At 41.1% G+C, this 13,109-nt stretch overlaps 1 protein-coding gene across 1 annotated transcript in view; it reads right to left on the bottom strand.

The window, feature by feature from the left end:
- Positions 1–13,109, bottom strand: part of Pamr1 (peptidase domain containing associated with muscle regeneration 1) — an 87,824-nt gene that overhangs the window by 6,633 nt on the left and 68,082 nt on the right. The window contains exon 7 of the mRNA XM_032903792.1: positions 1,312–1,524. Coding sequence (XP_032759683.1) covers positions 1,312–1,524 — 213 coding nt within the window. The remainder of the gene's footprint in view (positions 1–1,311; positions 1,525–13,109) is intronic.

The following is a 13,109-nucleotide window of genomic DNA, read 5'->3' as shown; positions in this document are numbered from 1 at the left end:
CCACAGAGGGAATTAGGAAGTCCTTGTTTAAAACAAGACCACAGTGCCAATTATAAATAAGTCTTGAGTAACCAACCATTCCTTGTCCCATCTCTGCAATGAAGGTCTCTAGCAGTCACCAGAGGACAGCTCGGAGCCCAGTTTCAATTCACTGAAATCTTTCTTTTTTTTCTTCCAGGGAAAACGAATCCTTCTCATCTCTCTTTCCCAATCTAGCGGCCAACATTTGTCTAATTAGCAACTTAGAGTACTTTGGTTGTATTAATTTGTAAGAGAAGAGTTGACACAAAACCCTCCAAGGACATATGCAACACTGTTCCCATACTTAATGAAATAAAACATCAGGCCTTGTGCTTGGGAGGATGAAAGTTGCTTCTGGCAAAAGTCTAAAGTGATTTATCCCTCTCACATTTATCCCTTTTTTCTCTTTCATTCCTTTCCCCATGATTCAGGTTGTTGACAAACACCCAGCAGAGAGGGTGACGGGTAGGGGCAATGGTCTTGACAATCTAGGACATGAGCACATTTTGCTTCTTAGTAAAGAAGGTGTCAGCCTGAAACAACCAATGAATAAAGTCAGGGCAAAGCTAGACCTCCACTGCGGAGGGCTCTAATTCCCTACACAGCAGTCCAGGGTACTCTGCTTCCAACCTATATTTTAAATGTTACTTCCTAGATGGCTTGCCTTGAGCTTACCATAAGACAGATGCTTCTACTTCCTCCTATACTCACCTTTTCATCCTGTCTTTCATCTGAAATATTATCCCAGCTCCTTCTAACATTCTCAACCCTCCCCCCTCTCACCCCCCACCCCCGCTGACTACAACCAATTCTACCTCACACCATCACTCCTATTTCTGATCTCTCTCTGTTTTCCAAGCTACTCGTTCATTCATTAGAGGTTTGAAGGTCTGCTATCTTTGGTTTTAGCCATCTACATCTGTAGTGTCCCCTCATATAGGTGACAAGGTACATGTGCTTATTGGCTCTCTTATTAAAGACATGACAAAAACAGATATGCAAAGGCTTACAACTTCTGTCCTTGGATTTCTAGATCTAAAACCCAGCCTTAGCATCTTCTCCAAACTAATCTTCATCATCTTAGGTAAGAGGAGAATGAGGTCTTCCTGGGACTCAGGAAACAAGACACAATGTTTTTAAAGGTTATTCTCCAAGTCAGGAGTTACATATGGTTTAAGGATGAGCCTATAAGAAAACATTATTCCAGGGACTTAAAGCAGGCATGGGAACTGCCGAGGAGTTAAAATGACTCCATATACACTGTAGCATCCAGAGATGACTGGGAGTTACCTTTGATGCAGACAGGCTGTTTTCCTGACCACTCTCCGTGCTGCTGGCAAGTTCTTTTCTCGTTGCCACTCAGAACGTATGAGCCGTTACAAAAGAAAGACACAACCGTGCCAATTTTTACGTGGCGCTCATTGAGAAGTCCAGGACCTCCTGTGATTTTCTTGTACCCATTGACTGGGCCCCCAAGGTCTGAGCAGTTTCTTTCTTCAAGGACTAGAAGTGAAAGAATAAGGGGGAAAAAACTGTTAAAAGTCTGAGTCATCAGGTTTTAGAATAGATTCTTTTCACATTTCATTGAATTAAAAATACATTGACAGGGAGCCTGCTAACAGCAGTGCTTAGAAGAGTCTCCCAGAGAAAATTCATTATGAGGAAACATGTGTTAGGCATGTCATCTCCTTGTTTCCTGACTTATTCTTAAATGAAGAAATCATTCATGGGAAATACAAGTAAATTTGATCCTAAATCTGGGCCCTAGATGTCATTTGTTTATTTCTTTCTCAAACTGCAGAAACTGGGCAGGTCTGAACAAATGTAAATATGCCACCTAGATTTCTCAATTAGTATATGGTGGTTATTATTTTTTGATGGTTGTATTTTATATGCTTTGTTTTCTAACACTTACGCAATTAACCCATACTCTGCCATTTTTCTACTTATAGTGTGTATTCAGAAAGTAGATTTGATTTGAAACAAGAGCGTATATCTAAAATGAATTTAGACTTTAGATTTCCACAGGGGGAAAAAACCCCAGTATGCTGAAACTTTTAGTTTAAAAAACAACCAAACAAACAACAGTCAAACAACCAGGGTACAGGGTTTGGGGTAGTGCTGGAGAGATAGCTCAGGAATTGAGAGCACTAACTGTCCTTCCAGAGGACTGGGCTCCCAGCATCCACATAATAGCTCTCAACTGTCTGTAACCTCTAGTCCAGGAGGAACTACTACCCTCTTCTGGCCCCCAGGAATCAGGCATGTAAGTGGTTCACAGACATAGATGCAATGAAAACACCATACAACACACGAAATAAAATCAAATGAAACAACGCTATGTAATTATAGATCTAACAGCCTACCCAGATCTCCAAACAGAGCTTTTTACCTGCACACTTAGCATTCATTACAAAGAAATTTCTATTCTTTTGTTCCTGTAGGACAGAGACTTAAAGTCAAAAAGGCATCAGCAGCTATTCAGAACATTTTACTTATGGCCTGGAAATATTCTATTGGATAAGTAGCATAATGGTCTGAAACAGATTATGACACAGTAATGAATATAGCCAGCCTAGGGAAAGACAGAGAAACTCATGAAAAATCCAACTTTTTATTATTGAGTTTAGAACCAATGGCTCTATTAGCTTCCCTTGTTTCTTTTTATTTTTTAACATTTATTTTCTGTGTATGTGCATTTTGGTTGCAAATATGTGTGTGTGCTACATGTGTGCCTTGTGACTGCAAAGGTCAGAAGAAGGGATCAAATCCCTTGAACTAAATTTTTGAGAGCCACCCACAGAAGCTAGGTTCTCTGTAAAAGTAACACACGAGCCATCTCTCTAACACATCCCTGACTTCTTATTCTGTCATTTCTTCCAAGGCACAGACTCAGTCCTCTGGAAGCAAAGCAACTGTATATTCCACGGGCCTTGTTTCCTAGAACTGCCCCAATCACCTTCCCAGCAACTTACTTACCTGCTCTCACACAAGGAGAGGATTTCCATTTGGACAATACCTCTAAATTATTCAAAAATCAAAAATAAATAAACATTGTTTCTATATGCACTTGGGAAGATTTCTAGCCAAATGAATGTCTTGACCTTCCTTGAAGACTGTCCCCCGGCCATATGGTAATAGATCAGTCACAGTCTGTGTGCCTTGGGGTTATGTAATACAATCAACTGCTCTTGTGAGCAAATCCTAAGCTCCTATTTTAAATGGAAGGAAAGGGACCTCACTGAGCAAGCTGTTCAAAAATACTGAGATGCCATAACAAGGAAGTGCAGTTTTAACATCTCAAGTGGACTCAGAAAACCTCAGTGCTGTGTTTTGGGAATGGTGCTGGTGTGGGAGAAACAGGCAGAAGAAGTGAGGCTACCTTCATCTAGTACAGATGCTTTAGTTCTGAACACACAGCCAAAAGTCCCCTGCTGAGGCCTGGAGACTAATGAAAGGCAGTGTACCCCACATGCATGTTTAAAGCTGTGGAATTGGTTATAACATAAAATTGGGAGATCTTAGGTCAAATTACTGGCCTTTAAAATGATTCAGGACTGAAATGCTTAGATCTATGCTTCCATAGAACAATAATCAATTAGAATTTGGACTTTATGAATACTGCTTTGCCTACGTGGGGGCAGTTTTTTATTTGGCCTTGATCCCTGACAACTAGACTGCTTAGCTGTGGCTTTCACCTAAATCTGTGCCCAGTTAGTCAACGTAAGGGCTGAAGCTTTGTAAAAGTATCTGCAAGTGTTATTCTTCATCTATTCTGAGAGACGGTGGTATTTAAGGCTAGTCCTGAAACGCAGAGAACTAAAAATCTAAACTGTAGCCACATCAGCTTCAGCAGAAGGTAAAAAAATCCTTTCTGCTGATGGCTTGGACAGGTAAACCTGAGAGTTGGCTTCTCTTTCCTTGGAATACTTTCATGGTATGATATTCTCACACCCTGATTTGTCATGGGCTAGGCCCTCCAGCTGTGTACATCTGCTACATTTACTGTGGGTCTGAGCACTGAGAAGTTCTTGAACTTTTGGAGAAAATAAAGATTTATAATTTTCAAACTATTTGCTTCTCTCACTGCTTTAAAATAAGAATGAAAGAGAAGCTAATTTGTCATGTGTCACCACCTCTACCCAGGATGTGAGGGTATGACTCTCTTCCTACAATTCTTCAGTACATACATGTTCCCAAATGACATTTGTTGAATCAGATCATATGCAAACTTTTCATATAGCACATCTTACTTCTGAACTAAGAAAAGCCACAGGAACCAGAGCAGCTGAAACTTGGTGAGACCTTAGGATGGAGAATTCTGAAAACACTTAGTGTACTTAAGTTATTCTATATAATGTCACCAGGATGAAGCTAAACATTCTTCTATGAGATGATGATTCAATGAAATGAATGCTTGTGTCTCCCTCAAAAGCCGTCTGTAGAAATCCTAACTACTCCCATAGTATAGCATTCAGAGGTAGAATGCTTGGGAAATAATTAGATCATGAGTATAGAACCCTTATGAGTGACATTACTGCCTCTGTGATATGGAATCCAGAGAGTTTTCTCCCCTCCATTCCTTTATGTAAGGAGATAGCAAGATTGCAACACCTGTAAATTAGAAAGGTTTTTATTAGACAGATCGTCTAGATGCTAGTGTCCTGATCTTGGACTTCCTAGCCTCTATATCTATGAGAAATAAACATTAATTTGTCAATGCATGTCATTCCACTGTAGCAATCTCAACTGACCAAAGTGGAAAGCAAGATCATGTAACTGAAAACCAAGAGAAATAGACCAAAGAGGGGGAAGAGTCATAAAGTTCCAGATAATGTTGTTTTGTGATTACCACTTTAAAACATAACTATGCCAAATATCTTCAAGGAAGCCAAGGACAAGATGGTTAACTTTAGCAGAAAACTATAAGCCTAAAAATATAACCACAGAAAATCTAAAATGGAAAAGTACAATGATAAAATAAAAAATTCAGTGGATAATTTAATAGGAAATCCAATGAGGCTGAAGAGTACTAATAAACTGAAAGAATACTTACAAGAAAAGAATCATAAGGAAGCCTAAATGGCCAAAAAGGTAAAAATGGATAGGAAAATAAATAAACATGTATGTAAATTGATGGCCCTGCATGAGAAGAAATGGAGACTGGAACAGAAGCAACTATGAGCTTCCAAATTCAAGTAGACTCAGACTTCTGGTTACCACATGTAGTGTCTCTACAATTGGACCATTTTAATCCTGCACACTGAAACCTTAAATTTTCCTATATCAAACAATACCTGTCTCTTCTCTCTGGTTCCCTGTATTTTCCAAAGCTACCCACCTACTTATGATGCTTTTGAAAAGAGTCTTAAGACTTGGTCTGTCCAGCATTGTTTTCCCTCATTTAGTCATCCCCCGGTGGGTACACAGACCATCTCATCTCATGGGGTTTCAAAGCAATCTCCAATCCTCCATGTGTTCTCTTTTTAGAAACCTTTGTATCTCCCCAATTGGACAGATTCATGATTCTTTTCTGTTTGATTTTTTTTCCCCAAGGGCTTTATGTCTCATTTCACCTCAGTGGTACAGAGAGTTCAGACAAAGCCAATAGAGAATTTAAAATATCTCTGTCTCTGGCATACAGAGCTAGAAGCCCTGCTTTGCTAAGTAGAACATCCCATGATTAATAATAAATAGCACATTGCCTTGTTCTTTTTGATACTCAGCCTGAGGACAGAAACACATTAAATTGAGCATGTACTTATATGCTAATTCATGAACAAAACTGTCACCAAAGGGGCACTTCTCTGGAATATTGTTTCAGATGAACATTTAAAGACTTTCTGTAGTCTTTGTCCCTACCTCCCCAAAGAGCACTGTATGAGGTGCTTCATTATGGTGCCATTTTACAGGCACACATGTTACAGCTTTGTAACTACTCTCATCTTGAATTCTACAGGAGCCCTCACCAGGTTCCTTGTATCCCTGTACCAACACAAGGGACCTGCCTTGTATTTTCCAGGTGTGTTTTGCTGTTTACCACTGGTACCTGCATCCTTGATCAAACTGTCCTTGGAGATGAAAACTAGCTTGCCCAACTGAAGAGAGCTGAAAATAACCTTGATTTTTGTCTGATGCTTTATCCAGTGAAAGGTTGGCCAATGGATGGGCATATTCCTTGAACTATAATTTTCATTTTCCAGACCCCTGTGGGATCAGGCTTCATTTGAAAACACTCTTGACTGAGTACTTCCCCTTCTGTCTTCTCCATTTCCCTTACGGTCTGACCCTGGGAATACTTCATTTAACATAAACTGAGTCCTGAATGCTTGACCCAGGAGAAACTAGCCTAAGGTGTCATTGCTGTTTTCTTATTACCAGTGCCTCCCTCTCATCCCTTCCCTTCTTAGCTCTGCAGACAATGATGAGAGCCTAGTAAGGCAATGTCACAGAGCCATCAGCATGGCTAGGTAATGAAGAATGTGGGTAGGAAAATAATAGATAGACTCTTAGAGAAGGACTTCAGTCTCCATAAACAATCTCATGCTCAAAGTCAGATCCATTCCAGCCAAGCTATTGTGCGTGAAGGGATCAGGTATTGTAGACAATGGGATTTCTCAAGATGACTAACAAAGACTTGCTCAGGATCCTCCCTGGTAGCTTCATGCTGTCTACATAATGTGATTCTGTATAACCTATGGTATAGAGAAGCCTCCTGCAATGACCAATACTGGGGTCCCAATTATAGATCTGAGTGCTATATTTAAGTTGATTTAAAGCAGATGTAGTTACGTTGTTTTTCTCTCTTCGGATTAGTACAGCAAGAATCACTACTGTCAGCTGAGATGACCAAGGTCAGGGATCTATAAGAGGTGGACATGAAGATAGCGGTATTATACATACATCACAACCTTACGGCATTGTCTCCAGGAAGAGTGGTTCTTTGCTGCACACTAATAACACCGCTTTCTGGTGTCCTCTGGGCAAATAAGTGACATAGTCTATGACAGAAGGAGGTTCATATTGGAACTGCCTCACCATTCCCTGATAGTTAGCAGGCCCTGGGGCAGAGCCCAGCCTTGGAAAGACAGACAACCTGGCCTCTTCCCTTATGTCATTATCATATGATATTCCTGTCCACAAAAGAAATATATTTTATGAATGAATCTAGAATTTTAATGTGACACACTAATCTTCTATGAATATTTATCCCTTCCCTTTTGCTTAGATCTCCAAGCTGTAAGTTCAGATTTTTAAGGAAGACTGGTTAAAAAGCTGTTCAAGAATAAAGAACCACTTAGTTTGTCTTTCTAAACTCCTTCATGTCGGTCTGTGGAGGACTGAGGAGGTGCTGACTGATCACATAATATTTAATGAGTGCCCCCACCCGTGTACCCTTTAAAAATATTTGTACTGTTTCAAAAATACATACATGAATATAATTCATTTTATCAAGTTTACTCCATATTCCTGCCACTCCAATTTATTCCCTATTCTCTAACCCCACCACTTTTCACTTTTCCCTCCTACTTCATTCTCTCTCTCTCTCTCTCTCTCTCTCTCTCTCTCTCTCTCTCTCTCAGCAGTGACCTTGAGATTCTACCTTACACCAGTTAGAATGGCTAAGATCAAAAACTGAGATGACAGCACATGTTGTCAAGGATGTGTAGAAAGAGGAACACTCCTCCATTGCTGGTGGGATTGCAAACTGGAACAACCACACTGGAAATCAATCTGGAGGTTCCTCAGAAAATTGGAACTAGCTCTACCTGAAGACCTGGCTATACCACTTTTGGGCATATACCCTAAAGATGTCCTATCATACCACAGGGACATGTGCTCCTCTATATTCATAATGGCCTTATCTGTGATAGCCAGAAGCTGGAAACAACCTAGATGTCCCACAACAGAATAATGGATACAGAAAATGTGGTTTATTTATACAATGTAATACTACTCAGATATTAAGGACGAGGACATCATGAGTTTTGTAGGCAAATGGAAGAAACTAGAAAATATCATCCTGAGTGAGGTAACTCAGACCCAAAAGGACCCAAATGGTACGTACTCACTAATAAGTGGTGTTAGTGCACAGGATACAATCCACAGAACTCAAGAAGGTTAACAAGCCAAAGGGCCCAAGTGAGGATGCCTCAATCCCACTTGGAAGGGAGAAGAAAACAATCACAGGAAACAGAGGGAAGGAGGGACCTGAGTGGGAGAGGGGAGGGGAAGGGAAAAGGGGAATAAGATCAGGTATTCGGGGTGGGAAGGAAACAGGACAGAAGCCCTGAAAGCCAGTAGAAAGAATAGAATTATGTGGTCTGGGAAGATGGGAGGGGGACATTCTAGAAGGTACCAGAGACCTGGGAGGGAAAAGACTCTCAGGACTCAAAGGGACCTTAGATCAAATTCTCTACAGTGGAGAGGGAGAACTTGTAGAGTTCACCTCCAGTAGAAAGACAGGACATCAAGTGGAGAGATGGGGTTGCCATCCCACTGCCAAAAAATCTGACACAGAATAGTTCCTGTATGAAAAAACTGCAGAGACAAAAATGGAGAAGAGCCTGAGGAAAAGACGGTCCAGTGACCAACTCAGATTAGAATCCGACTCAATAGCCTGACACTATTACTGATGCTATGTTGTGCTTACAGACAGGAGCCTAGCATGGCTGTCCTCCGAGACGCCCAACAAGCAGCTGAATGAGTCAGATATGGATACTTATACCCAACCAATGGACTGAATTTGGGGACCCCTGTGGTTGAATTAGGGAAAAGCCAGAAGAAGTCGATGGAGAGGATGACCCCATAGAATGACCAGAAGCCTCAACTAACCCCAACCCCTGAGACCTCTCAGGAACTGAGCTACCAACCAGGCAGCATACACTAGCTGGTCCAAGGCTCCCCAACACTTACACAGCAGCGGACTACCTGGTCTGGCCTCAGTGAGAGAAGATGTACCTAATCCTCAAGAGACTTGATGCCCCAGGGAGTGAGTGGGGAGTCCTGGAGGGGAGAATGAGGAGGAGACATCCTATTGGAGACAGGGAGAGGAAGAATGGGATGAGAAATCATAGGAGGGCAGTCCGGGAGGTAGATAATGACTGGACTGTAAAAAAAAAGTAAGAAAACAAAACAAAACAAAACTTATTTCCCTTCCCCATCTGCCATCAATAGCTTCTCAGTTAGGGGAGGGACTCCATGAGCACTTCTCCCATCCATCTGGAATGTTGGCTGGCTTGACTTTGTGCAGGTCACATGCAACTGCTGTGAGTTCATCTGTACAGAGAGACTTTTTTTTTATTTCAAATCCAGAAGTACAAGTGGTGTTGGTTCTGGTTTATTCTAAAGGCACACATGTGCCTAGCCTCTCCTCAGCCTTACTTAAGCACTTGCGAACAAAAAGGACTCACAACGTTCTATCAAGCTATGCTTTGTGATATCCATCATTTATTCTTTGGGTCTAACTTTTATCGAGCAAAATCTTTGACAATGAGGTAAATCCTGAGCCAAGCCTGGCAGATTGCTAGGGACTCAGGTAGCTGAGTGAGAGAACATTGAAAGGCCAAGACTAGCCCGGACCATAGTGGAGGTTCAAAGTCAGCCCAACTTAAACCCTGCCTGAAAAAGAAAAGTGAAAGTGTTCAGCCATATGGCCTAGTAGCAGAAAGCTTCCCTAGCACATATGAGATCTTACATTCAACGTCCGGCCTATAAAAATAAAGAAAAATCGTAGTAGTTCAATTAGATGTTTAAGGGCTGTCACTGTAAGAAACTCAGTTTAACTTCTTTAAGCTAACTAGCTCAACTCATTCTAACAGAGAAAAAGAAGACATAAGTGCAGCTAGGGGAGTAAATATACACACTTTTTTCATTAGTACCAGCTTGACTGCGATTAATGCTTTCATTCTAAAATCATGTCAAAAAATAGTATACCAAGTGAGGAATAAGTGAGGTAACCATGGAGGCTTCAGGTCAACTTGAATAGGGTGCGAAGGTCCTCAGCAAACACCAACAGCAGAAGTTGTTATCTGGGAGCAACAAAAACTCACTAGATTAGGTAAAATGGCTACAACTGCCTTGCTACCACTTAGCCAGCTATATGGTCTGAAAGAAAGCTTCTGAATTTACAGATAGAAAGCCAAGTGAAATGGACCCAGACTCCAAGTTAGATGTCCTGCCCAGAATGAGTACTGGAGACTTGTAAGTAGAATTCCCAGTTTTATCACATTTGTGTCATCTCTAAGGTACTGGACAGAAACTGCCTTAGCCAGGGCATGTGCTGTAGGCAGGGCAGTGAGAGTGTAAAGATGAGATACTGAGAAGAGGCTCAGAAACACTTCCCTATGATGAGAGCACCAATACCACACTGTGTGGAAAATGCTAAGTGGCATTTTGAATAATCTTTAAGAAGATATCAAGTCCATTGAGAGATAACACTGCCTTTCTCCATAAGTATTTCTGTGGCTTCTACTCATTCCCATGACCTTAAAAGTCTGTGTGTCAAAAAAAAGTCTGTGTGTGTGTATCTATCTATCTATCTATCTATCTATCTATCTATCTATCATCTATCCATCTATCTATGATCTGTCTGTTTGTGCACATGTGTATATGTGCACTCATTAAAAAAATCTCAAGTCTAATAGGTCTTTCAAATCAACAATACAGATGTTTCATGTTTCATGTTTCATGGGGGTTTCAGATAACAAACCCCCCAAATACATACTGCTACTTAATATTAATGAAAGGTTATCAGATATTTTAGAAGTATAAGCAGAAGATGATCTAATTGATTAACCACCATAATTCTATCCCTTATCAACTGACACCCAAACATCGCTTTAAAACCATATAATGTCACTCCTGCCTCTAAGCGATTCATATCCATCTCATAATACAAAATAAATTCACTTCCTTCCTTAAGTCCCAATAATCTCTACAATCTCACTACTGTTCAGAAATTCAAAGTATTTTCTGAGACTCAATGCAAACTCCTAGACATATGAGCCACCGTTCAATCAAAAGGTTCTATATTTCTAATATTGGTGTACAGTAAACATTTCCATAAAAACAGAGAAATGGATCCAGAGCAAGCCCAAAGCCCAGCACAGCAAAAGTCAAACACTGTAGTTTCATGTCCAGCATCTAGGGAATAGGCTGTCCTTTATGAGCTCCAAGAGGCTTGAGAAGCCCTGGCCCTGTGGCTCTCTGTCCTTCAACTTCATCACCAGATTTTCTGGGTCTCTAGAGAAAGCAGATGGTGGGGTTCCCAGTTACATAGTCAGAGCAGAAAGGAGTTCAAGTCAGAATAAAATAAATGTTTACACCTCTAGATAAACTTGTGGTGACTTTTGGCTAATCTCTTTCCTCACCATCTTCTTCTAATTTTTATTCTAGTTATTATTTTAAATTAATTATTATTCTGCATATTCTTCTTGATTGTGAAAATGGTCTATAGTGAATCACAATGTAATATATGAAGAGTATATTTGCCTTTTGGCAAATTTCAGTCATGAAATATTTGTGAAAGCTAGGTTACCCAGTGAGGAAAAGTTAGAGCTGGTAGTCATTCTCCACAAGAGTTCCTGAGCATTACAACAAAGGACATAGGCCCAACGAACGTCAATAGAAGTCGTTATCCTGTGATCTCGCTGTGATTGGAGCTGGGGCAGCGAGGTATTAGTTTCAATACTTAGCACCCTCTTTATATCTACCCAATCTCACTCATCACCAAAAGCAAGGAAACAGCTTGTGACAGTTTGGGCTGTGTTTGGAAAAGGCATTAACGTTCTCACTGAGGCTTTGTGAATTCTGAAGCCCAACTTAACACAAAGCCAGTGCTCACAGACAAGTGGGTGATGGCCTCTTTTCTTTTCCACACTTTTTCTTGTTGGGTTCACAGTTGAATTTGGTGTCTCTGGGCTAAAGCACGTGTGTTGTACTCTCTCGAAGGTCATCATTAACCAGAAATGACACCGGCTGATAAAAAGAGACTTCACTAAGGATGTTAGTGAAGCCTCTTTTTATCCCTTTCCAGCCAATAGGATTCTGCTTCGCCCATGTTTTCAGCCCTCTGTGGGTGTGAATGAGGTGCTACCCATGCGAAGCTGTGCTTGGATGGCACACACTGCTGTCTATTCATCCAGCAGCAATTTGGAGACTGGGGCTTAATTGGCTATTTGATCTTAATCAGTCTTGTCTTGGGCCTCTGGGACACTGTGTCTTTCAAATAGCACTTTCCGGTGCTTGGATGGCCTATTTAAAACTGCCCATGTCCAAGAGACAGTCAAAACTGACAAATTTCAGAAAATCTTAGTGGTTTAATTACTTGTCCCAAGTCAACCTGTGATAAAGTGGGCCACTTACATGATCTGAGCAGCTCAGTAAATATGTTGCTGTGTCTGCTGGGTGTTTACCGTCTTTTTTTATTTTTCCCCAAATTTCAGGGATTTTTTTTTTCCGAGTCATGGTCAAGATGGACATGGAGCTGGGAGGATAGCTCAGTGAGTGAGATGTTTGCTATGCAAGGGTGAGGCCTTGAGTTCCAGCCCCAGAACACACATAGAAGAGGTAGGTGCTACGTGCTTGTAATTCAAGCAGTGGGGAAGAAAGGATTCGAGGAGCCCTCTATTTTCCAATTAGTAACCCCTGCCAAACTGGCAAAGTCAGTGAGAGACACTTTCTGAAAAACAAGATAGACAGCCCCTGGGAAAGATACCTAAGGTTAACCTCTGGCCTCCACATGTATGTACACCTGGACATGTCATATATGCACAGACAGACATACAGATGGGGGGGGGGAGGGAGGAAGGGAGGGAGGAGAGAGAGAGAGAGAGAGAGAGAGAGAGAGAGAGAGAGAGAGAGAGAGTGTCTCTAAACTACTGGGTGAAATATCTCCCAGTAGTTAGCAGAGTCAACTTTTCAAAGAATAAGAAATTTCACTATGAATATCCCTGGACAATTCTGCTGCTTAGCCTTGAGTGTTTTGAGTTACCTTGCAAAAGGGTCCTGAGGTGCCGAGCACACTCAGTCCTTGGAGATTCTAGCCAATGTCTGACATATAGGAGGACCCAGTGTGGTGCAGATTT

This window comes from Rattus rattus, chromosome 5 (genome assembly GCF_011064425.1).
Source record: "Rattus rattus isolate New Zealand chromosome 5, Rrattus_CSIRO_v1, whole genome shotgun sequence".
NCBI classification, from domain to species: domain Eukaryota; kingdom Metazoa; phylum Chordata; class Mammalia; order Rodentia; family Muridae; genus Rattus; species Rattus rattus.
The sequence above is the reverse complement of the archived record's forward strand: the minus strand, read 5'-3'. Positions and strand labels throughout refer to the sequence as shown.